This window comes from Hemitrygon akajei, chromosome 7 (assembly GCF_048418815.1).
Source record: "Hemitrygon akajei chromosome 7, sHemAka1.3, whole genome shotgun sequence".
Lineage (NCBI taxonomy): Eukaryota > Metazoa > Chordata > Chondrichthyes > Myliobatiformes > Dasyatidae > Hemitrygon > Hemitrygon akajei.
The window spans coordinates 104456400-104483857 of NC_133130.1; the positions used below are offsets into that span (position 1 = coordinate 104456400).

General features: G+C 41.7%; 1 protein-coding gene and 1 non-coding gene across 4 annotated transcripts in view; both read right to left on the reverse strand.

The window, feature by feature from the left end:
* The window catches only part of fam120b (family with sequence similarity 120 member B), a 173985-nt gene that overhangs the window by 108029 nt on the left and 38498 nt on the right, over positions 1 to 27458 (reverse strand). For 2 of the 3 annotated variants that reach the window (XM_073051610.1, XM_073051613.1), the window contains exons 2-3: positions 20217 to 20323; positions 10324 to 11376 (exon numbers count right to left, since the gene is read on the reverse strand). In XM_073051610.1, coding sequence (XP_072907711.1) covers positions 10324 to 11337 — 1014 coding nt within the window. In that variant the 5' untranslated portion in view covers positions 11338 to 11376; positions 20217 to 20323. The remainder of the gene's footprint in view (positions 1 to 10323; positions 11377 to 20216; positions 20324 to 27458) is intronic. The other variant, XM_073051611.1, reaches the window with a different exon arrangement.
* Positions 27159 to 27322, reverse strand: LOC140731284 (U1 spliceosomal RNA). The gene has a single exon (XR_012099764.1). It is a non-coding gene; the product is annotated as a U1 spliceosomal RNA (small nuclear RNA).

A 27458-nucleotide genomic window follows, 5' to 3' on the forward strand; every position in this document is an offset into this window, starting at 1 on the left:
GAGGGGACAGCTGGGGGGGGGGGGGGCATTTGGGTTCCAACATTTAACTGTCATTCATTCTTTGGGACACTCCTCTGTTTTCCTGAATGTTTGCGAAGAAAAAGAATTTCAGGATGTATATTGTATAATTTCTCTAACATTAAATGTACCTATTGAAACTTATTGATATCTTTCTCCCCAGGGTCAAATATCTAATATCAGAAGGCATGCATTTAAGGTGAGAGGGGGCAAGTCTCTTTCAAGAGATTTGAAGGATTTTTTTTAAACATAGAAAGTGGTCAGTAGCTGCAATGCACTGCTAAGGACAGTGCTAGGCAAATCCGCTAGGGCAGATTTAGTAGAGGTGTTTAAGAGGCTGTTAGAAAGGCACGTCAATATGCAGAGAATGGAAGAATGTGGACCACATGCAAGCAGAATGGATTAGCGTAATTAAACTTCATAATCTGGCATAATATTGTGGGCTGAAAGGACTGTTTCTCCAAGGGGACCACAACCTTGTCATAGGGTTTAGAGGGCTTGCATGCCTCAGTGACCCAGACAGCTATGTTGGCTGGAGTCAGGGCTTGCTTTATGCATTGGCTCTTGGTAGGGTTACCCATGGCAAACAGGTAAAAGAGTAGAGGCCAGACTAAGAGTGGTCCACCGGTCCTCCAGGTTCAGGTGTTCAGTTCAGGGTCTTGGCCCGAACCGTCGACAGTGCTTCTTCCTACAGATGCTGCCTGGATTGCTGTGTTCCACCAGCATTTTGATGTGTGTCACTTGAATTTCCAGCATCTGCAGATTTCCTCGTGTGTGCAAAAGAGCGTCTCTGAATGCACAACATGTTGAGTCTTGAAGTAGATGGGCTACAACAGCAGACCACAACATTGAGTTCCAGTTCTGTGCCAAATTGAGTAGCTGAGTGTATATCCCCTGTTCTATTTCATCTGCCCATTCATTCAACTAAGTGTATCTTCTTGTAATCTATGCTACCCTGTCAATTATTTCCAACATTTCCATCCGCAAATTTGGAAATTTTTACCCTGCAGAAGCCTGCTTATTCCAATAAAAATAACAAAGAAAGCAAAGGTCCCAGTAGGAGCAACACTCTCAGTCATACGCCAAACTTCAAATGTATTGTCTTTTAGATTCAGTTAAGTTGCTGGTGACCTTTTAAACCAAAATAAAACATGGATTTTAAAGAATTCTAATTCTATTCTTTCTTGTAAAACTGTAAATAATTAATGTTTAATGTGTTCATGAATGTTGCTTAAGTGAAGCTATATGCCTGTGATGTTGCCTAGGTGTCTCATTGCACAATAAACTAGACTTTAACTGACTATTTTCTATTCATCACCCATCTCCATCACCTGCTCTGGCAACAGCTCTAGAATGATGGCAAGAAATCGCAGAGCTGTGGACACCATTCAATGCATCACAGGAGCCAGCCTCCCCACTAAGGACTCTGTCTATATTTCTTGCTGCCTCATTAAAGCAGCCAGCATAATCAAAGACCCCACCCACCCCAGACATTCCCTCTTCTCCTCTCTCCAACTGGGCAGAGGGTGCAAAATTCAGACTCAAGGACAGCTTCTGTCCCACTGTTATCAGACTCTTCAGCAGGCTTCTTGTATGATAAAATCAGAATCAGATTTAATATCACCAGCATATGTCATGAAATTTGTTAACTTAGCGGCATCAGTACAATACAATATAATAAATAAAAGTGTGTGTGTGCATTACATAGTTAAATTAAAAATAATAGTGCCAAAACAAAAATAATAATGAAAAAGCGAGTTAGTGTTCATGGGCTTAATGTCCATTTAGAAATTGGATAGCAGAAGGGAAGAAGCTATTCCTGAATCGCTCTGAATGCAACGCAATCTTGGCCTCACACTTTACCTTGTTATGATCTTGCACTTTATTGTTTACCTGCTCTTCACTTTTTTTTTGGTAATTTTTACTCTTTATTCTTCATTGTTCTCCAATATTCTCCAACCTTATTCTAGCTCAATGCACTGTTAATGATTTGGTCTGTATGAACAGTATGGAAGACAGGATTTTCATTGTATCTTGATAAATGTGACAATAGTAAACCAAGTCAATCCACCTCATTAAGAGAATTCAATCAGGTTATTCAAACATGAAATGCTTATAACAACCCCACGTCAATTCTCCTTCATCGATTCAAGCTTCTCCAAATCCCTATCAATATTTCCCATAATTATAGTTTCTAAAAATTTCCTAACAACCTAGGATTAAAATAACCAACCTGCAGTTAGCTGGCATATCCTTAAACCTTATTTTGAACAAATAAGATATTTAATTACATGCACTTGGTAAATTTCGAGGACTATGGTAAGCCCATCTTCCCCCTTGAAACCCCTTCCACTGGCAATCATGGAGACATCCATTCAGACCCAGTGACCCGCTTGCCTTATACCTGTACATTACATTTGTACATTTTGAAAAGGTGGTAAAATTGGCATATGACATGTTTGCCTTTATTAGTCAAGGAACTGAGTTCAAGAGTTGGGAAGTTAAGTTTCAGCTGATTCGGTCATATTTGGAATATTGTATTCAATTCTGATTGCCCCATTGTAAGTACAATGTGGTGGCTTTCCCACTGAACTTTAGATGTGGATGCTTTGCTCCATGATGGGTGCAGAAGCGGTTTACCAGGATGTTACCTGGAACAGAGTCCAGGTACTGAAGGAGCAGTTGGTCAAACTGGGGTTGTTTTCTCTGCAGCAGCAAAGGCAGATGGTTATAAAATTGTGAGAGGCACAGATAAGAGTACAGCTCTATTTCTACCTTTAATATCTCTTTTTTTCTTCCTTTTCAGGGTTCTTTTGAAGACCCTGACCTGGAACTACATATTTGTTCTTTGAGGGAATGGGACCTGCTCTCAGGGCCTCACAACCAGCCACTTTTCGATATGCCAAGGACGCAAACTGAAAGACAGGCAGATTCGAGGCCTGATATACTATAGGAGTAAATGGAAGATCAAAAGCAGTGAGCTGGCTGCTGGTTGTGTGCCCAGAGACCTGAGATCTTTGGGCAGAAAGCTTGTAAAAAGTGACACAACAGACCATTAACACCATGAATCGGCAAGTTGCTTTGTTATGTCTCCCCCCTCACTGTGAAAGGAGACATCTCTTTTTCCCTTATTAGGGAGAGAGAGCCTGTGGTATGTCGAATACCTGGTGTACGAATAGTCTTTGGGGTACTGCAAGTTTGTGTCTTTATTGATGCTTTGCTGCATGCTTGAGTGCTTGGTGGGGGACGCTGATGCTTTTTTGCTGGTGGGGGAGGGGGCTGTCACTTTGCTGCTGCTTGTGCGTGGGAGGGGACAGCTGGGGGGGGGGGCATTTGGGTTCCAACATTTAACTGTCATTCATTCTTTGGGACACTCCTCTGTTTTCCTGAATGTTTGCGAAGAAAAAGAATTTCAGGATGTATATTGTATAATTTCTCTAACATTAAATGTACCTATTGAAACTTATTGATATCTTTCTCCCCAGGGTCAAATATCTAATATCAGAAGGCATGCATTTAAGATCTCTTTCAAGAGATTTGAAGGATTTTTTTTAAACATAGAAAGTGGTCAGTAGCTGCAATGCACTGCTAAGGACAGTGCTAGGCAAATCCGCTAGGGCAGATTTAGTAGAGGTGTTTAAGAGGCTGTTAGAAAGGCACGTCAATATGCAGAGAATGGAAGAATGTGGACCACATGCAAGCAGAATGGATTAGCGTAATTAAACTTCATAATCTGGCATAATATTGTGGGCTGAAAGGACTGTTTCTCCAAGGGGACCACAACCTTGTCATAGGGTTTAGAGGGCTTGCATGCCTCAGTGACCCAGACAGCTATGTTGGCTGGAGTCAGGGCTTGCTTTATGCATTGGCTCTTGGTAGGGTTACCCATGGCAAACAGGTAAAAGAGTAGAGGCCAGACTAAGAGTGGTCCACCGGTCCTCCAGGTTCAGGTGTTCAGTTCAGGGCTAACAACCCTGACTGGTTAAACAAAATTGTTATGGAAACAGCAATGAAGAATTCTTCCTTTATCTGTGTGTAACGGTATGGATAGACAGAGATGGAGGACCCTCATTTCTGTCTCAAACACCAGCAGCATAAGAGACAGTAAGTAAGAAAGAAGGGCCTATTGTTCTATGTTCTAAACATAACCAGCCCTTTTAGCAGGTCCTCTTTATCAAGGATGTGGCCTCAAGAAGGCAACATCTTCTTGCAGCTACCATCAGGCAGGAGGTACAGAAGTCTGAAGTCCCACACCACCAGGTTCAAGAACAGCTACTTCCCTTCAACCACTTTGTTCTTGAACCAATTGGAAAAACTCTCATCACAACAGCTTAGCAACATTATGAACACTTTGATTGTTCTGCACTAAAATGGATTTTGTTTTGATTCTTGTAAGTGTTGTGTCTAATTAATGCTTAATGCGCTTTGTGTGAATGCTGCTATTTGATGCTCTGTGCCTGTGATGCTGCTGCAAGTCAGTTTTTCATTGCAGAGGTGCAAAGGGACTTGGGGACCTCATGCAGGGCTCCCAAGATGTTAACTTGCAAATTACGTAGGTAGTATGGAAGGCAACTGCAATGTTAGCAATCATTTTGAAAGGACGAAAATATAAAAACAAGAATGTAATGTTGAAGTTTTATAAGGCTTTGGTCAGCCCCCCACTTAGAGAATTGTGAATAGATCTGGGCCCCTTATCTAAGAAAAAATGTGCTGGCATTGGAGAGGATCCAGAGGAGGGTCACGATAATGAACCCTATAAATAAAGGGTTAACATATGAGAAGGGTTTGATGGCTCTAGTCCTGTACTCGCTGGAGTTTAGAAGAATGAGGGGGGATCTTATTGAAAGGCCTAAATAGAGCGAATGTGGAGAGGACGTTTCCTATAGTGGGGGAGTCTAGGACCAGAGGGCATAGCCTCAAAATAGAAGGGCATCCATTTATAATAGAGACAAGGAAAAATTTCTTTAGCCATAAGGTGGTGTATCTGTGGAATTCATTGCCACAGACGGCTGTGCAGCAGGCCAAATCTTTGGTTATGTTTAAGGCAGAGGTTAACAGGTTGTTGATTAATCAGCACATCAAATTTAAGGGGAGAAGGCAGGAGAATCAGTTTGAGAGGGATAATAAATCAGCCATGATGGAATGGCGGAACAGACTCAATGGGCTGAATGGCCTAATTCTGCTTCGTGTGGTATGATCTTATGCATATGACAATAAAGTCAACTTTGACTTTATCAATGTTCATAACATGCATTACCTCTGCTACCGTAATCTATTGAGATTCTGGTAGCAGACTGCTGTCACTCCACCTCTTTCTCTATGCATTGATCACCTTTATATCTAATTGGCTCCACCCTTTCTCTTACGTGCCTTTAGGAATTGGAGCAGCTGCTGGTCACTTAATGTCTCAAGCCTGGCCTGCCATTTAATAAGACTGTGACTGATCTGATGGTGAACCTAATTCAGCATTCCTCTCTACCCACTGATCAGGTAGCACACTTAAGATACAGGAAGCAAAAACCAGTCATGGCTCTTAAGAGTTATAAGGTAGCTAAGAATAAGCTTAAGAAAGAGCTCAGAAGAGGACAGTAGAAAGCCTTGGTGAGTAGGCTTAAGGAAAACTCCAATAAATTCTACACATATGTGAGGAATAGAAGGAAGATGAATAGAGTAAAGGTTCACGGATAAAGAGTGAATCATGTCTGGGGTTGGAGAAGATAAAGAAGACCCTTTGCTTCAGTATTCACCATTAAGAGGGACATTGATGAATGTGAGGTCAGTGTAGAATATGTCAATGTGTTGCAGCATGGCAAAGTTGAGGAGACAGAGTTGTAGCTTTCGAAAAACATTAAAGTTCAAAGTTAATCTATTATCAAAGTACATATATGTCACTATATACAACCATGAAATTAATTTTCTTGTGGGTATATTCAATAAATTAAAGAATAATAACCATAAAAGAATCAATGGAAGACTGCACCAATAGAATCCTCAGGGACTGGACTAGTTACCACTGGAACCAAGGTAAGAGATTGCTGGGGTGGTGACAATGATTTCTGCATCCTCTCTGACCGCAGAGATTGTGCCAAAAGGTTCAAGGATGGGAAATGCTGTATCACTGTTCAAGAAAGTTAATATGGATAATCCTGGGAATTATAAATCAGTGGTGGGCAAACTAATATAAAGGACTTACAAGCATTAGTCTGATTAGGGATAATCTGCTTTGTAAGAGGCAGACTGCTTCTCAATCAGTCTGACTGAATTTTTTGCTGAGGTGACAAATCAGATTGCTGAAGGTGGAGCGGTGGATGTGGTGTATATGAATTTCCATTAGCTGTTTGACAAGATTCCTCATGGCAGACTCATTCTGAAAGTCAGGAGGCATGGCACACAGGGAAACATGGCTTTGCTATTTGCTTACCCATAGAAGGCAGAGGGTAGTAGGGGATAAGGCATGTAGTGCCTAAAGTCCATGACTAGTTGTATTCCACAAGGAACATACTGTACTCACTGGAATTTACAAGAATGTGGGGGGGGGGGGGGGGGGATCTCATTGAAACGCACTTAATGTTGAAAGGACTAGATAAGGTAGATGTGGAGTGGATGTTTCTTATGGTGGGAGTATCCAGAACTAGAGGGTTCAGCCTCAAAATTGAGGGGTGACCTTTTAGAATAGAAGCAAGAAGTTTTTTTAGCTAGGAGTAGGAAGTTTGTGGATTGCTCTGCCACAGACTGTGGTGGAGGCCAAGTCCATGTGTATATTTAAGACGGAAGTTGATCGCTTCCTGATCGGTCAGGGCATCAAAGGATGTGGGATCAGGCATGATGGAATGGCGGAGTAGACTTGATGGGCTGAATGGCCTAACTCTGTTCCTCTGCCTCATGTCTTATGATCTGCTCTGGGATCTCTATGCTTTGTGATTTTTATGAATGACTTGGATGAGGAAGTGGAAGGGTGTAAGTTTGTAGATGACACAAAGATTAGTGGTGGTGTGCATAGTGTAAAAGATTGTTGTAGTTACAAAACAACACAGAGTGAGATGTACACTTTGGAAGATTAAACTTTAAGGTGGAGTAAAAGATTAATGGCAGGGTGGAGAAACAGGGATTTTAGAGTCCATCCATAGACTCCACAAAGTTGCTACACAAATTGGTAGGGTGGTTAAGAAGGCCTATAATTTTTTGGTCTTCATTAGTTAGGAGATTGAGTTCAAGCGCCATGAAGCAATGTTGTGGCTCTATAAAGCCCCGGTTAGACTACACTTGGGTCGCCATGTTCAGTTCTGGTCGCCTCATTATAGGGAAAGATGTGACAGCTTTAGAGAAGGTGCAGAGGAGATTTACCAGAATGCTGCTTGGATTAGAGGACATATCTTATAAGGAAAGAATGAAAGAGTTAGGACTATCCTCCTTGGAGTGAAGGAGAATGAGAGACTACTTGATAAAGATGTATAAGTTATGAAATATAGACAGAGTGGACAGTCAGAGCCTTTTACCCAGGGTAATAATGGTCAATGCCAGAGGATATCTGTTTAGGATTAGTGAAGGAAAGTTTAGGCGAGACATTAAAAATAGGTTTTTTTATACAAGAAATGGTGGGTGCCTGGAATGCCCTTCCGGGGATGGTGGTAGAGGAAGATATAATAAAGTTCAAAGTAAATTTATTATCAAAGTACACATATGTCACCATATACAATACTGAGGCTCATTTTCATGCAGGCATACTCAGTAAATCCATAACAGAATCAATAAAAGACTACATCAGTCTGAAAGTATTTGAGTTGTACAATGCGAACAGTTAAAAGACTCTTAGATAGACACATGGATGTAATAAAAATGGAAGATTATGGATTGTGTAGGAAAGGTTACATTGATTGTGGAATAAGCTCTACACTGTCAGAATACCGTCTTTTTGATGCAATATTAATCTGGGGCCCTGGCTGCCCCTTCAGGCTGATGTAAAAGATCACAAGGCTTGAGTATTAAAAAAAAGCTGAGGCAACTCCCTGGGTGAAATGTTTACCCCTCAAGCAGTATTACTAAAATATCATAACTATATTATTAGTGCCAGCTTCTGCATGCAAATTGGCAGCTGTGTTCTTTCTTACAAAATAAAGTGATAATATCTCAGAAGTACTTTCCTTCAGTTTGGAATATGCTATGTTCATATAAGGACATACATAAATGCAATAGGGTGAATATCAAGCCCACTGTGTTAAATAGCGGCTTGTTTATAATGTAAATTCCCAATTAGTTACAACAGCTGTCAATTTCATTTGACACATTTTTGTAACAAAGCTTCCAACTAAGCTTTATAAACCAAGACACTCAGTTAAATTCCTCAGCTCAGACTTTCTACAGTTCCCCAATATCACAAGAATGGTTTGCTTATTATTTGTCTTTGGGCTGAGACCCTGATGACAGATGTCTGCCTGAAATGTCGACTGTTTACTTGCTTCCACAGATGCTGCCTGGCCTGCTGAGTTCCTCCAGCATTTTGTTAGTGTTGCTTATTATTATGCTGTTTTTTTCAATAATGTAATTGGCTCCCTATTACCTTTGATAAGACCACAAGACACAGGAGCAGAATTAGGCCATTCAGCCCATTCAGACTGCTCTGCCATTCCATCATCACTGATTTACGAGGGGTGATTGATAAGTTCGTGGCCTAAGGTAGAAGGCGTCAATTTCAGAAAACCTAGCACATTTATTTTTCAGCATAGTCCCCTCCTATATTTACACACTTACCCCAGCAGTCGTGGATCATATGGATCCCTTCTTTGTAGAAGTCGGCGTCTTGGACTTCCAGAAAGTGGTCCACAGCAGGTGTGATTGATAAGTTCCTGGCCTAAGGTAGGAAATGAGTTATACAGGCAGTCCCCAGGTTACGTACGAGTTCCGTTCCTGAGTCCGTCTTTAAGTCGGATTTGTACGTAAGTCGGAACAAGTACATCCGGTATTATTTAGCGTCAGTTAGTCAAACGTTTGTCTTAGTATATAGAATATATTTTACCTTTCTATGCATATAAAACACTTAAGAAACATATGCATTCCAATAATTAAACCACTGCGTTGCTTAGTAATAATTGTAGCTTTCATTGGGGCAGGGCCTTTCACATGCTCCATTACATATTCTCACTTTATCCGTTATCCTTTAAAATTGTTCCGATCGTTGACCGACTGTAGCCTAATGCTTTTCCAATGACCAATGACATTTCACCTCTTTCCAAACGCTTTATTATTTCCACTTTATTTTCAATTGCTTCCCGTCAATGGAATAGAAACACTGCAGGCGGCACGTCCCGAGGTCCGCTAGGTCCTAAGGACTACCGCACTCAGACAGGTTAAATGGAACAAGTGGGGGCTGTGCTGGGTTTGGGTATTTGATCCTCCACAATATTCCGTGTGGGAATTTAAACTGGAGGTGGCAGTGCTTTTTTTTACAAGGTCGAGTTGCAAGCTCGACATCAACCTGGCACAGATGGTACGGGAGTCATTGGATCGACATCAACCCGGCACAAGAGTGGTCTGTCACTAGATCGAACTCGGGAACCTCCATTCTTGAGCCTGGCATTGATCTCATTGCGCCACCAGCCAAGTGGAATGGGGGGGGGGGGGGGGGGCAGGGTCAGGGTGAATCTTACTAAGAAAAATTTAAGCCAAATACAAAGTTAAACACTCAACACAGTGTCAACGGCAACGACTTAAAACGGCAAACGGCGTCGCAATCTGACTTAAAATGGCGGACGGCGTCGCGATCTGACTTAAAATAGCGGACGGCGTCGCGATCTGACTTAAAATGGCGGGCGGCATTCTCCTTCCTTGGTTCGTAAGTACAAGTTGTCCATAAGTCAGACGTTTGTAACACGGGGACTGCCTGTACAGCTCTCGTTACATGCACATGCAGTTCAACTCTTTGAGTGATTATGCAGAAAGTTTGAAGTTAATAACTTTTATGGTATTTCTGTTTCATATAATTGAAAAATTGCAAGTAAGCACAGTCTGAGAAAATGGACAATATCTGCCTTCGTTCAGTCATCCACTACCTTGGTCTCCAGGGCTTATCACCCAAGGAGGTCCACGAGGACATGGTGGCAACACTAGGGGAGGGTGAAAAATAAATGTGCTAGGGTTTTTAAAATTGACTCCTTGTATCAATCACCCCTTGTACTATCACTCTCCGTTCTCCTGCCTTCTCCCCATAATCTTTGTATGCCCTGATTCGTACATGGATTCCATTAATTCTTTCCATCAAACATATATTGCTTAGAAAACTGAAATTTAGATCTTGAGTCAATTACTCACCTGTAAAATCTTAAGATCTGAGTGTATGGGCATCTCACACTGGGGAGTCGCAGGAGATATTTTGTTGAGGGGGAGCCATGGTGAGCTCTGCCCAGGCAGTAAGTAACATTCCACTCCCTTTTCTAGCAAGCTTTCATCTGAGTGGAGCTGCAGGTTTCTTTTCACCTCTTTCAAGCCGCTATGTGAATGGTCCACACTGGAGATGTAACATGCCACTGCCGCCACCATCTCCTTCCTCTGCCTTGCATTTGGGCCACCCAGCGAGTATTCAGCCAGGCACCGGCTCTTCAGTCTCCCCACCACGCTCTCAGACACAATATCATTACCAAGAAGACAGGCCAAAAGTGGCAAGTCCATCATCTGCAGCCTGAGAGCATGACAGAGGTTTTCACGAGAGTACATGACAGTAGTTAACTTTTCCAGAGACAGATTACTTATAGAGAGGTATGGCACAGTGTCATAAATGAGGAAATCTGTGTCCTGGCTCAGAATTGCCATTCCGTCATTTAGCCTTGCATAGCTAGCTATCTCATAATCGGCCTCCTTCAGGGAAATCATGACGTTTAAGCCTAATGATTTTAAGGCAAAGCAAGTGAAAGTGGCCAGTCCAGATGGAATGAAGAACATATCTCTTCCTGGTTGGCAGGCAGTTGCTTTTATGTACTGAAAGATGGTTGCAATCTCTCGGTTATTTCTCAGACGTCGTTTAATCCATTCATCCCTTTTCTTCTCTTCTATTACCCCATCAAAGACAAACACGAGCTCTATGTTGGTTGCTGAGAAAGCTCTCACAAAGGATTTCAGACTCTCTAAATACTCACGCCATTGACCACCGTGCACCCATGCCTCTGACGTGTACCAATATCGTAGACATGCCAAGGTGTCCACAATCACGACAGGAGAACGTCCAGGATGGGAGCACCTGTACTGCTCTGCCATCTCCTTCAGGTCTACCCATACTTTCACAGCTGGGCAGATGTGATCCACAAACTGCTGGAGTCCCTTTACACCCATTGTTGAGTCAGTTTATCTTCTCTCCAAAACATTTGAAGTCTGGAGAAAAAAAAGGAAAAAAAGACATTAAAAAATCATTTATGAAAAAATACCTGCAGCTATACCTGCACCTTTCATGCTAGGATGAAACTCTATTTATTTATTATTTTTATTTAAAGACACACACAGCTTCCAGCCCAACAAGCCCATGCCACCTTATTACAGCCATGTGACCAATTAACCTACCTCCCCATTAGTCTTTGGAATGTGTGAGGAAAGTGGAGCACCCAGAGGAAACCCACAAGATCATGAGGAGAGTGTACAAGCAGCAGAGGAAAGTTCCTCCATGGGAAAATCTGATAATGAATGCATGCACTTCTTGCACATACCATGAACACGCAGGGAAATTGGAAGAGTAGCGGGGTACAACAATGCTGTCAATGTGACACCAATTCAATGCTGAGAAGCACCTTGCCAGACAGTGAATGTTCAAATTCTAAAGTGGGCTTAGAAACAACAATCAGAGATGAGATGAACTGAACGGAAGAAAATTCGGAAAAAAATAGTTCTGTAGTTTGAGAAATGAATTGGTCTAGAAGATTGTTCAAATTGAGACCAAAATGAACTATGCCACAGATTGATCTATGCTATCTTTGTCAAATTGTTTTACCATGTATGGCTCAAATGTAGACCAATATTGGAGCTCAGATCTCAGACGCCATTTCTTGCAGATGCAGATGGAAAGGGAAACAGGGTTAATGACTGAAGCAGTTTTGTCATGACTAGGATGGCTAAATTAATAGTATAAATAGAAATAAATAGGAACAGACTAATAGCCTAAGCAAAGATGGGTTGACAAAGTGATCAAGGTTAAAAATGACAGGCAAAATGAAAAAAAGAGGGGTAATCCTAACCGTAGTGTATAGAAATAGGTAAAGGCAGAACCAAGGAACAGGATCCTAGCTAGAAAATCAAAAATGCAATTGGGAGGAGCTACTAACAAACATAAGACAGAAAACATCAGTATCGATTATTTGCAAAAAGACAGGCATATGTAACAAGGGTAAGTACAAAATCACGAGGCATCAGCAGAATACTGTTTAATCCCCTCCATAGATGTGAGCTGACTTTCTGAGTTCCTCTAGCACTTTGTGTTGCTCAGAATCATCTATTTATTTTATGATTTACAGAGACAATGCTGAACAGGCCCTTCTGGCCACCAGCAATTCCCCCAATTTAACCCTAGCCTAATCAGGGGACAACTTACAACCACCAATTAACCTACCATCTTTGGACTGTGGGAGGAAACGGGAGCAACCAGAGGAAACCCACGCGTTCACGAGGAAGATGTGCAGATTCCCTATCGATGACGTCGGAACTGAGCTCTGATGCTCCAAGCTGTAAAAGCTTTGCTCTAACCACTGTGTCACCATGGTGCTAATCTACTTGTCCTAATCTACTTGTAAATGGGGAAAACCAAATTAACAGTAATAATTCGGAGGATACATTTTACAAATGTATGTGATGGTTTTAACAGATCAGTATATTCAGTATTAAGAGCAACTTTTAGGTGGCAGTCAGAGAACTATCATATGACTATCATATGACGTTATTGAAACTGAGAATTTTCAACTATAAACAACTACTGGCATTTAAGGAAATACACATAATTTATAACAAATATACAGTATATCCCTTTAAGGCACTAAAATCCAACAGGAAATGTGATCTGGGCATGGCTAACAAGAAAAGTTAAAGATAGAATTAGATCAAAGGACAACATTTACAATGTTTCCATCAAAGAGCAGGAAGCCAAAGGATAGGGAAATATTCAAATTCAGCAAAGGAAAACCTGAATCCGAGAGTAGTCCAGAGTGAAATTGCATTCAGATTCATACCAGATCTGCACACATTGAAATGTGTCGTTTTTGCCTAAGTGACTAACACGATCTGAGAATTTTGACAGGGGTAGCCCACAAGTGTCACCACACTTCCAAATCCTCCAGGTCCTTTGGTGTTCTAATGGTAGCTAGGTCCTCATGGTTGAGGATGCTAGACAGGAGACAATCTCATTTTACACCAATGCAGATCAGAATTACCTTTCAGGCTATCCTGCACAGGTACAGGTGCCACTATATTGCTACTTACCAGAATATTCACAAAGTGGTGCAGCACATTAGCAAAGCAGTTAGCTTTTCACTTTACAGCTCCGGATGCAAGATCGGGATTCAGCTCCTACCACTGTCTGTAAGGAGACTACATTGGCTTCCTCTAGGTGCTCCAGTTTTCACTCACAATCCAAAAGACATACAGGTCACGGTTACTAAATTGTGGGCATGCTACACTGGCACCAGAAGCATGGTGATACTTGCAGGCTGCCCCCAGCACATCCAAAGACTGTGTTGGTCATTGATGTAACGATGTATACATTTCACTGTACATTTACAGGTTCCGATGTACAGTACATGGGACAAATAAAGCTAACATTTTAATTTTCTTTAATCTTTACTTATCAGCAAATAGCCCTTGCACCTTGTATCTCCACACATCATCCTCCATTGTCTGTTTCTGCCTTCACCTTTCCACCATCTGAGCCTTTTTTCCCTTGTCTGCTTCCGCCTATTACCACCTCCCCTCCCTCCCCCTCCCAACTCTGGTCCTCTCCTTCCTCCTCCAACCTGGCTCCATTTGCCCACCATCACTCGCTCCACCTAACTCACCTACCAGTGTCTGCCTTGCCCCTCCATTTCATTATGGCAATGTACAGGGCTGGTCTCCCGACCACATGTGAACGAGTGCAACAAACGTTCATCAGATTGACTCCTGGGATGATGGAGAGATTGCAGACTTAGACTGCACACTCTTCTTTAGAAGTGTTCTCATTAAAACAGTCAAAATTTTGCTGGCAAAGGTCCAGGTGCCTTGGTAGCATAGCAGTTAACAATGCTATTACAGTTCAGGGTATCAGCGTTCAGAGTTCAGTTCCAACGCCATCTTTAGGGAGTTTGTACGTACTTCCTGTGAGCATGTGGGTTTCCTCCCACAGGCCAAAAACGTACTGGTTAGTAGGTTACTTAGTCATTGTAAATTGTCCTGTGATTAGGCTACGGTTAAATAGGTGGGCTATTGGGAGGTGCAGCTCTTTGGGCCGGAATGGACTGCTCCATTCTGTATCTCTAAATAAATATCAATAGAATTCTTACAGGGCTTCAGGGTAGATACAAGGATTATATCATCTGCCAGGGGTAAAATACCAGAGAAAGAGGATTTAGTCTCAAAATAAAGAGTACGCCACTCAAGATGGAAACCAAAGGAGAGTCCTTCCCCAAAGAGCAACAAATCTCTGTCACCAACCTACCCATGATCAAGGACATATGTACAGGAAGGTTCTGGAAAAGAGGACACCACATACTCTGCTCATGGACTGTTTGCCCCATTCCTATCAGGAAGCAAGCTACATAGCATCCATGCCAAGAGCACCATACTTAAAAACAGTTACTTTCCTCAAGCAATAAGGCTGATCAACACCTCCAGCCTATAACTCCACCACTACTTAATTATTACTTGTCAGTCACCTCAAATACAGCATAGTGTCACTTTATGCACTATCAATCTATGTAATAAACTATCTATGTATTTATATTTATCATTTTGTTTTAGTATTACCGTGTTCTTTAACTTTTGTGTTTTTTGTGCTGCATTTGATCCAGAGTAACAATTATTTTGTTCTCCTTTACACTTGTGTACTAGAAATGGCATTAAGCAATGTTGAACCTTGAACTCTCAATGAAAAAGGAACGTGGAGGTTCAGTCACTATGTATTAGCACAGAGACTGATAGATTTTTGGATTTTAAGGAGTCAAGAGGTAAAATGCCAGCAGAGGAAATGCACTGAGGTGAATGATGAAGTATTTTATTGAAAGGTGGAGAAAGGAACAAAGGGTCAGATGTCCCCTCCAGCTTAATTTTCATTTTGTTCTAGTTTTTATTCCATTGCATTGTGGAACACTGCAGCACAGTTCAAGCCCTTCAGTTATAAAACCTTTTAACCTACTCTACCTAAACCTTCCTTCCTATCTTTCTATCATCCATATGCCTATCTAAAAGTTTCTTAAAGTGCCCCTAATGTATCAGGCAAAACATGACAACATATGTTTTTAAGCTATTTTATTTGGTTAATCTTTATTTAATTTAGTTATAGTGTGAAAAGGCCCTTCTGGTCCTTTGAGCTGCGCTGCCAGCAACCCACCAATATAACCCTAGCCTACTCACAGGACAATTTACAATTACCAATTAAGCTACTAGCTGGTACATCTTTGGACTGTGAGAAGAAACCAGAGCACCTAGAGGAAACCTGCACATTCCACAGGGTGGACGTACAAACTCCTTACAGAGGACGCCAGGATTGAACACCAAACTCAGGTGCCCCAAGCTGTAATAGTGTCACACCACTAGGCTGTGGCTCTTCTCCTACAGAAACACCAGTGACAGCAAGTTCAAATGAGATTTTAAAAAAACTTATTGTTTGAAGCAACAGCAATTTGTAATAGTCATAATTCACAGCACTATCATGAACCTTAAAAGTCAGCAGATTGAGAACACTTCAACTCCTGAATATTCATAATCTGCATAATCAATTCTAGGCATGAGATACCTAAAGCTCAAGTATATACAAACCCCATTTCCAGAAAAGTTGGGATATTTTCCAAAATGCAATAAAAACAAAAATCTGTGATATGTTAATTCACGTGAACCTTTATTTAACCGACAAAAGTACAAAGAAAAGATTTTCAATAGTTTTATTGACCAACTTAATTGTATTTTGTAAATATACACAAAATTAGAATTTGATGGCTGCAACACACTCAACAAAAGTTGGGACAGAGTTAAAATAAGATTGAAAAGTGCACAGAATATTCAAGTAACACCGGTTTGGAAGACTCCACATTAAGCAGGCTAATTGGTAGCAGGTAAGGTATCATGACTGGGTATAAAAGTAGCGTCCATCAAAGGCTCTGTCTTTGCAAGCAAGGATGGGTCGTGGCTCACCGCTTTGTGCCAAAATTCGTGAGAGAATTGTTAGTCAGTTCAAAAGGAACATTTCCCAACACAAGATTGCAGAGAATTTAGGTCTTTCAACATCTACAGTACATAATATTGTGAAAAGATTCAGAGAATTCAGAGACATCTCAGTGTGTAAAGGGCAAGGTTGGAAACCACTGTTGAATGCATGTGATCTTCAAGCCCTAAGGCGGCACTGCCTAAGAAACCGTCATGCTACTGTGACAATTATAGCCACCTGGGCTCGGAAGTACTTCGGAAAACCATTGTCACTTAACACAGTCCGTCGCTGCATCCAGAAATGCAACTTGAAACACAAGGAGGAAGCCATACATCAACTCTATGCAGAAACGCCGGCGAGTTCTCTAGGCCCGAGCTTATCTCAGATGGACCGAAAGACTGTGGAACTGTGTGCTGTGGTCAGATGAGTCCACATTTCAGCTAGTTTTTGGAAAAAACGGGCGTCGAGTTCTCCGTGCCAAAGATGAAAACATCCATCCTGATTATTATCAGCGAAAGGTGCAAAAGCCAGCATCTGTGATGGTATGGGGGTGCATCAGTGACCACGGCATGGGTGAGTTGCATGTATGTGAAGGTACCGTTGACTCTGAGGCATATATTAGGATTTTAGAGAGACATATGTTGCCATCAAGGCGACGTCTCTTCCTGGGACGTCCATGCTTATTTCAGCAGGACAATGCCAGACCACATTCTGCTCTGGCTACAACAGCGTGGCTTTGTAGACACAGAGTGCGTGTGCTTGACTGGCCTGCTGCCAATCCAAATCTATCTCCTATTGAAAATGTATGGCGCATCATGAAGAGGAGAATCAGACAACGGAGACCACGGACTGTTGAGCAGCTGAAGTCTTATATCAAGCAAGAATGGACAAAATTTCCAATTGCAAATCTACTACAATTAGTATCCTCAGTTCCAAAACGATTAAAAAGCGTTATTAAAAGGAAAGGTGATGTAACACAATGGTAAACATGCCTCTGTCCCAACTTTTGTTGAGTGTGTTGCAGCCATCAAATTCTAAATTTGTGTATATTTACAAAATACAATTAAGTTGGTCAGTAAAACTATTGAAAATCTTTTCTTTGTACTTTTGTCAGTTAAATAAAGGTTCACGTGAATTAACGTATCACAGATTTTTGTTTTTATTGCATTTTGGAAAATATCCCAACTTTTCTGGAAACGGAGCTTGTAGTTAAATCTACTATATGCTTCCAATGTAGAGTCTCTTACATTATTGTGCAACCAACACTACTCTAAGAGTGTCTCATATCTTATTTGGTGACATAGCAACAAGGGAATTTTCAGTATGTGTACTGGAGACCAATATTGCTGATTGCTTGATAGTCAGAGGTTACTCTCTATAATATAACAGCCATGAATTAGTGCTGGTGGGGGAGGAGAGGAGACATCTACTGAGTAGCACAGGGACAATTATTGTATTATGTTTCATGCATTCAGTCAAATACTCAAGAGTAAAGAAATTTCCATGAAAGCACTTGCTGTAAATCACCTGCTGTTCACCAAAATTGCTCTGATCAGGAATTCCCATTTGCACTGTCACTAACCTGATCCCCAAACTAATTATCAAGTCTGGCAAAGACATCAACGTACTGCCTCCTGTTTGATTATTTTGAACAATTCAGAGTAATAATACAAGAAATCCATCTTTTTAGGACTTTTAGAATCTGCAGCTATCAAGAAGGGAATGTGTACCTTGCCTCAGGCCAGCAAGCTGAAAATAACAGTAGAAAGCAGAGTCTGATTTTAGACCAAGTAGGCTGCCCACATCCAACAAAAATGGCTCCAGAGTTTAAAAATAAAATTCTCACTGTTAATTTAAAATTTTTCCATATCCTCCCCTTTGGTATCTCTGTGAATCTCCTCCATATTTATTTATGACATGTCCGGCATTTGAGTCCATTTAATTTATTTATGTTGACTCACAGGGTAATGGCACTCCCTCTAAACTTCCATGTAACTCATTTTTCCTTCATTCTCACCAAATCTTTCCAGATTCTAACACTCACCAACACACTAAGTAATCCATGGTGCCCATTTAAACCAGCATATCTCTGGAATGTGGGAGAAAATCAGAGTATCTGGAGGAAACCCACACAGTTACAGGGAGAATGTTCAGTCTCCACACAAACAGCGCTGGAGGTCAGAACGTACACAAGTTGATGCAACTTTGAGGCAGCAGTTTTACAGTGCCACACTGTGCTACAATCCTTAAGATTATCCATACTCCTGCTGATTTGCCCTTTGGTGTTAATACCTCCAATGGAAACCGTACATTCAATACTTATTTTATCAAACAAGGTGATAATGTGTTGTCAATACATTGTGTAGAGTTGCAACATGATGTCCCATCACTTATACTCAATAGTTTCAGCCATATAAAGGCAAGAATATCTTTCAATACACTTTCAATGAAGAAAGTAACATTTTCAAGGATGTTTGCAGGATTTGGGGACCTGAGTTACAGGGTAAGGTTGAATAGGTTAGGACTTTATTCCCTGAAACATGGGAGAATTAGGGGAGATTTGATAGAGGTATACAAAATTATGAAGGATATATATAAGGTAAATCATAAACACAAGAAAATCTGCAGAAGCTGGAAATCCAGAGCAATACACAAAATGCCGGAGGAACTCAGCAGCCAGCATCGATGGAAATGAATAAACAGTCGATGCTTTGGGCCAAGACTTTTCATCAGGACAGGAAAGGAAGGGGGATGATGCCAGAATAAGGTGGGGAGAAGGGAAGGAGGACAAGCTAGAAGGTGATTGGTGAAGCCAGGTGGGTGGAGGAGGGGAAATTAAATAAAAACCTGGGAGGTGATTGGAAAAGATGAAGGGCTGGAGAAGAAGGAATCTGATGGGAGAAAAGAGTAGATTATGGGAGAAGGGGTACCAGGAGAAGGTGATAGGCACGTGAGGAGAAGAGGTGAGAGGCCATAGTGGGGAACTATGGTGTGAAGATGACTGAAGAGGAAGGGGAAAAGTATTACCCAGTGTTGGAGAAATCGATGTTCATGCTATCGGGCTGGAGGCTACCTAGATGGAATCTGAAGTGTTGCTCCTCCTACCCGAGTGCCTCATTGTGGCAGGACAGGACGGTAAGGACTAACATGTCGTAATGAGAAGGGGGATTGAAATTAAAATGCTTGGTCACTTTTTTGCAGGAGGAGCAGAAGTGCTCGAGCAAGCGGTTCACTAATCTACATCGAGTCTCACCAATGTTGAGAAGGCCACATCAAGAGCACTGGTTAACTCATCACAGAATATCTCTTCCAAGAGTTTTGTGTCAGCCATGTGAATAACAAAGCATGCCCAATATCATTGTCATTATGTGCCATGTCGTATAATGTGGGCAATCATGGACCATGACCATGATTGGTCTTGGCAAATCTTTCTACAGAAGTGGTTTGCTATTGTCTTCTTCTGGGCAGTGACCACTTTATAAGGCAGGTGACCTCAGCCATTATCAATAGTCTTCAGAGATTTTCTGGCATCAACAGTCACATAACCAGGACTTATGCTATACACCAGCTGCTCATACGACCATCCACCACCTGCTCTCATGTGACCCTGATCTGGGGGGGGGGGGGGGGGGGAACAGGGGGAAGAAGGGCCTAAGTAGGTGCTACACCTTGTCCAAGGGTGACCTGCAGGCTAGCAGAGGGGAGGAGTACCTTGCACCTCCTTTGTTATCTTGGCCAATATAGCCAATCAATTGTAGCTAAAGGCCAATTTTATTTTACCCCACTATGGGTCAGATTCATTTACAGACTATCCTGCACTGGCACAGCGGTTTCTTACCAGCATATTCACAAAGTGGGGTGGCACTGCAGCATAGTGGGAGGTCAATTCCACCAACGCCTGTAAGGAGTTTGTATGTGGACTTTCTCTATGTACTCCGTTTCCTCCTGCATACCAAAGAAGAGGCGTACAACTTAGGATTAGTAAAGTGTGGGATCTCTATGGATAATATGCACTGTACACATGACAATAATAAACTAAATTACCACTGTAATTTAATAAATCCATTCTCATAAATCTGAATGCCCAAAGTCAATGTTTCAATGTGAACAAGTGTAAAACAGAAAATGTTTCAGAATCTGACATAAATTACTTGGATGAATGGAGTGCCATCTGATCAGGTTTGTCTGTTGAACAAGAGAGTACAATTCAGTCATGTAATGTTTTTAGATGATTTGTACCGTGAATTCCTTTGACTTCCCAAACAAAACTTTCTATTAATATCAGGCATATTGTAATACTGGGATGAGAAATTGATCTTTTAAATTTGAAGCTTCAATTCAAAAGCAGCCTAAGCAAAGAAACTTTATTCCAGACTACAGAAATCTACCATGAGCATATTTTGAGCAGTCATACACTTGTTAGCACATTACAACATAGAACAGTATAGCACAGTACAGGCCCTTCAGCTTACAATCTGTGCTGAATTTAAAACCTACTCCTTACAAGGACTAGGATGGTAAAACTCAGAGGGGTGGCTTGGTTAGCACATCGCCCTACAGCACAAGCCAGCGATCAACGATTGGGGTTCAATTCCCCCAGTTTCTGCATTCTCCCTGTGAGTGTGTGGATTTCCTCTAGATGCTCCAGTTTCTTCCCATATTGCAAAGACTTATGGATTAGGGTTAGTGAGTTGTGGACATACTATGTTGGCTAATATATGTTGGACACTGTATGGTCCAACGTACATACAACAAATGAAGCTAATCTATTTACCTTTCTAATGTAATCTAACTGCTCCTACTTCAGAGGAAAATGCCACCTTGACCAGATGGCATAACCTTCAGTAGACCAACTTTCATACAACCCAAGCCCAATGACGGTCAAGCATGGATATGATGGGTTGAATGGTCTTAATCCATTTCTTGTGCTGCAATATTCTTTTGTTCTGATAATCCAAGCTTTGGAGAGCTGAAAGCAATTTTAAAAATCTGAAGATCCAATCCACACAACAATTCAGAAGTTTATTTTCAGCTTGCACAAGACCCGATGGAGAGATAAGAACAAGGAAGAATATGCAGTATACTCCTCCTCCTTTCAAACCATTAAAAATCATGGATGTTTGTCATCATAGCCAGTGTGCAGTGAACTTGATTTCTGCAACTGAGGACAAAGAATGAAGGAGAAAAAAAAATCAGCAGGTCAAAAGAGTGATAAACATTGATACTAGACTGGAGAAGATGCTGCTGCCAATCGGTATGAAGGAACAAGGGATACACTCATATGAATACATTCCATGACTGACTTGCACTCTCTATTCCAAATGTATCATGTATGGAACTCATATCAGACCATAAGACATAGAAGCAGAATTAGGCCACTCGGCCACCACGTCTGCTCCACATTCCATTATGGCCGATTTCCTATCTCTCTCCCATTCTCCTGAGTTCTCCCTGAAACCTATGATGCCCTGACTAATGAAGAACCTTAACAACCTCTGCTTTAAATATATGCAATGACTTGACTTCCACAGCCTTACATGGTAATGAATTCCACAGATTCACCATCCTACAACTAAAGAAATTCCTCCCCATCTCTGTTCTAAAGCCCTTCTGTTCTGAGGCTATGCCCTCTGTCCACTACAGGAAACATTCTTTCCATGTCCACTTTATCTAGGCCTTTCAATACAGTATTTGATAGGTTTCAATGAGATCTCCCCTCATTCTTCTAAACTCCAGTGAGTACAAGCACAGAATCTCAAATGCTCCTAATACATTAATCCTTTCATTTGTGGGATCGTTCTCTTGAAAAACCCGAAATCTCATTTTGAAGAAATAATTTGCTAGGGATAAAGAGGATGCATGAGGTAACAAAAAACAAGTTGTTTAAAGATGAGTTATAAAAATAGGAAAATAGTAGTAAAATAATTCAAAACTAACCTACTCTTAATTCAGTTGTGAGAAAAAGCCTCCTGTGCTATATTGAAACTAGTTAATTGGACCAAATCTATTTTAGGCAAAAAAGACCAATTAACAAGAATTTATGAAAGAAATTAATGGAAATGCAAATTCCCATGATAGCTTTGGTGATCAACACTGTAAAAGCTGCTTGCATTACTTTCATATCGACTCCAAATCAACATTTCACCGAGGCCAGATGTTTCAACAGAGTAGCTGTCATCAAGAAATTCACAGCTTGACTTTTCACACTCATTTCCAAGGAACCCTTTCATAGAATTTTACCATTTTATTTTAAAACCTGAAACATATTGAGATGATACTGATCAATCCACATTACTGCAATTTTTAATTACCTGCTTTCTAAGAAATAGATGGACAACCATGCTAGTTTAAACAGGTCTGCTTTATTTCTAAAAGTAAAAACTTGTACATCTGAAAGGAAAGCAGCCCAACTAACTATTGCACATGGACAGTGGTAGTTCAATACTGTACAATTTAAACTGTTTTGCTTCAGGGATTATTGCCTCTCTAAACTTTAAAAAAAAATCCAGCATTCATCAGCCAGCCCATGTCCTACCTAACCTCTCCTCCTAAGATGCTGGAGTGTGTTGATGCATGAGATGATTTGCTGAACTCTTGCTGTCTGAATACCTCAGAATGGCTTGCCCTGCACACCGAACTGAGACTCAGTGACATGAAAGAGAGATAGAGCTGAGAAAAGAGGGTTGAGTTAACAGGTTGAAACCTTATTGCATGGTAAATGAAAGATAATCTGACGAGTGGGTATAGTTGAAGCAGACAGAGTTGAAAAGGTTTATTGGTGTCATGCTCGTACAGCCGAGGCTGGTGTCTAATCATCTTGAATTTCCTTGCCACTAAACAAAGCCTCATTCTCATATCGAGCCCGTTCTTGCGCAGGAAACTTCCATTCCTCAGGACTAGAAGTGCCTCTGCCTGAGCAGAACAGCTGTAGTGGAAATAATTTGTCATAAATTATGAACTTCACAGAAAATAAACTTGTGTGATTTTCTCCATTACTTATTAGCACCAATGTGCCAACTCTGACTGGTGGCCACACCGTACCAGTATCTCCCACAACTCTAGTAATTGCTGTCTTATCCATTCCAGCGATTATTACACCAGGGACAGGAAAAAAAATTAAAATTATAATGACAGGGCTGGGGATTGCACTTGTGCTAAATGAGGAGTCGTTCAAGGTCCGTCGGGAAGGTGGGCTGGACATGATTCTCAAAACAAAAACCCTGCTTCTAAAAAGATTACATCTCCTCAGCTAAAACCTTTGACCCTTAAGAAGATTTTAAATTTGTCCCAGCAAACATAAGGAAAGAAATTATGCAAATTCCATAATATATATGCATCTGATGTCGAATGCCTTCCAGGCTTCTTTTCAAAATAAGATGCATTTCATAGCAAATGTCTGATGACAATTATTTTGACCAAGTTCGGAATTGCAACTTTTTCCCAAAATTGATCTACACTAAATGTCCATTTGCAAAGTTGGTATGTAGATTAAACATAACTTTCCTCTACTTACTGACAAGGGACATAACTGCCTCCATTACTGTTCCAACATTTAACATACTCCAGCTATCCTTGATCAGGAGATCTTGAGCATTTTTTCCTCAAATCTGTTCAAAATACCTTCAGTTAGTCCTCTAATTCCATTAAGTCCATTCCACACATTGGCCATTCTTTAAAAAGGAGACAATCTAGTATCAACCTATATTCTTCCTATAAAATCATGATCTTCATCACGGTATTACTTGGGAGGCAGAAGTCGTTGGGTATATGTAGTTTTCTTCCCATACACTTAGTGAGATACAATTCTCTGGATAAAAGTCACCAACCTATAACTCACCCCATTGGCAATTGATGTGCACACTCACACATGGGTCAGGAATTCCCTGTTCATCCAGGAAGAAGGACTTACTGCCTTGATTTCGAGCAGTAATAAGAACTTACCATATGCAGTTTACTAGACCGAGTGTGGATTTATATTAAGCTGTGTACTAAGAAAAAGTTATTCTAATCAGGCAAAATAAGTACAGCTTAATGCTTGTCTAAACTTCTACTGAGGTATAAGAACCCAGTCTTCAGCCAATTCAATTGATTCCATGTAGTCTGGCAAAGTACATGACTTGAACTAAATATGACCAAAGTGCTGAACTCCTGAGGTGAAATCATAGTGACCATCCTTCACATCTGGGCTGGTATTGTGTAAGTATAGCATCAAGGAATGGTCAATATGAATCAAGGGGTAATTCTTCTGTGGTTGTAGATACTTCGATTTCGTTGACACAATGTCAATTCAAATATGGCTTAAATTGTGAATACCAGTGCGACCACTTTTGGCAACCTGTGCTCCATGTCCCTCTGTTCCACAACACATACAGTGAATAGCAGGGCACTGACAAGTCCTACCCTGCTTAGAATGCCCAAACTGCATCACCTCACGCTTATCCAAGTTGAAATTCATTTGCCAAAGGAGACGGTGATGGCCTTTAGGAAAACTAAGCCTGCATTGCTCCCTGTTACTATTGATGGTGAGGAAGTGGATGTGATGAGGACCTACAAGCACCTGGGGTGCGGCTGGATAACAGCCTTGAGTGGAACACCAACACAGAGGCTGTGTACAAGAAGAGCCAGAGTCAACTCTACTTCCTGAGGAGATTGATATCCTTTGGAATATGCAGGCCTTTCCTTCACATGTTCTACCAGTCTGTTGTCAGGCCATCAAAGAGGCAAAGCGTGCACACGCCCAGCGAATCCACAGCCACTTCCAGGAGAGCAGCAACATGCCGTGCATGTGGAAGGGCATTCAGGACAACACCAATTACAGGACAGCATCACCCCTCCTCCAAATGACCAGGTGCTGTGTCTCACTGTGGCCGATGTGAGAGGAACCCTGTGCAGGGTTAACCCACAGAAGGCTGCTGGATCAGACAATATTCCTGGTAGAGTGCTTAAAGGATGTACAGACCAGCTAGCAGATGTACTCACTGACATCTTCAACATCTCCCTGAGCAGCATCACCATTCCAACATGCTTCAAGGCCGCCACCATTATACCGTGCCGAAGAAGTCTTCAGTATCCTGCCTCAATGACTACCAGGACGGTTGCACTCACATCCATCATCATGAAGTGTTTCGAGAGGCTTGTCATGAGGCACAGTCACTGCCATCACCCTCCACCTGGCCCTAACCCACCTGGACAAAAAAGACACATACATTCGAATGCTGTTCTTAAGACTTCAGTTCAGCATTCAAGACAATCATCCCTCAGAAACTGATTGGAAAGCTGAGCCTACTGGGTCTGAACACCTCCCTCTGCAACTGGATTCTAGACTTCCTGACTGGGAGACCTCAGTCAGTCCGGATCGAAGGCAGCATCTCCAACACCATCACACTGAGCACGGGGGCCCCCCCCAGGGCTGTGTGCTCAGTACACTGCCGTTCACTCTGCTGACCCATGACTGTGCTGCAACACACAGCTCGAACCACATCATCAAGTTCGCAGATGACACAACCGTGGTGGGTCTCATCAGCAAGAACAACGAGTCAGCTTACAGAGAGGAGGTGCAGCAGCTAACAGACTGGTGCAGAGCCAACTACTTGTCTCTGAGTGTGAACAAAACAAAAGAGATGGCTGTTGACTTCAGGAGGGCACAGAGCGACCACTCCCCGCTGAACATCGACGGCTCCTCGGTTGAGATCGTTAAGAGCACCAAATTTCTTGGTGTTCACCTGGTGGAGAATCTCACCTAGTCCCTCAACACCAAGCTCCATAGCAAAGAAAACCCAGCAGTGTCTCTACTTTTTGCGAAGGCTATGGAAAGTCCATCTCCCACCCTCCATCCTCACCACATTCTACAGGGGCTGTATTGAGAGCATCCTGAGCAGCTGCATTATTGCCTGGTTCGGAAATTGCACCATCTCAGATCGCAAGACCCTGCAACGGTTAGTGAGGTCAGCTGAGAAGATCACTGGGGTCTCTCTTCCCTCCATTACAGACATTTACACTACACGCTGCATCCGCAAAGCAAACAGCATTATGAAGGACCCCATGCATCCCTCATACAAACTCTTCTCCCTCCTGCCATCTGGGAAAAGGCACCGAAACATTCAGGCTCTCATGACCATCAGACTCCTCAATACCCAGAGCCTGGACTGATACCAACTTACTGCCCTCTACTGTGCCTATTGTCTTGTTTATTATTTATTGTAATGCCTGCACTGTTTTGTGCACTTTACACAGTCCTGGGTAGGTCTGTAGTCTAGTGTAGTTTTTTTTCTGTGTTGTTTTTACGTAGTTCAGTCTAGTTTTTGTACTGTTTCATGTAGCACCATGGTCCTGAAAAACGTTGTCCCGTTTTTACTGTGTACTGTACCAGCAGTTATGGTCGAAATGACAATAAAAAGTGACTTGACTTGTCGCCAGTACAATCTATGCGGTGGTGTGCTGAGGTAATGGCATCAACATGGGAAATGCCAACAGGCTCAATAAACTGATTAGAAAGGCAGGCTCTGTTATAGGAGTCAGACTAGACACAGTGGAGGCTGTGGGAGAAGACAGGACCCTACAGAAAACCCTGGCAATTCTGGACAATGTTTCTCGCCCTCTGCATGCCACCTTGGCTGAACACAGAAGCATTTTTTGTAATAAACTAAGACAAATGCGCCACTCCAAAGAGCACTATATAAGATCATTCTTACCCTCAGCTATTAGGCTCTAAAATTAGTCACCCTACAACTGGGGAAGTGATGACCCCCTCCTGTTAGACTGCTTGAGGCAACAGTTTTTTTAAAATTTAGCACGAACACAGTCCCCCACTACCACAAATTTTGCAGTCGAGTATCCCGCATTTGGGGACATCGCAGGCCTCAGCACACCCGAAGTGCAATGGGATAGCCTCATCCTGGGAGAACCGCCTTCATGATCACGGTCTCTCCCCTGCCAGGTAAGTATTTGTTTGAGGCAACTTTTTTTAATTCTTTCTTATTTCTTTCTTTCTAATATTTGTATATATGTGCACTTGTAATGCTACTGAGATGCTGCAATTCTCTTTGGAATCAATGAAGTATCTATCATTCCTTAGCCAATC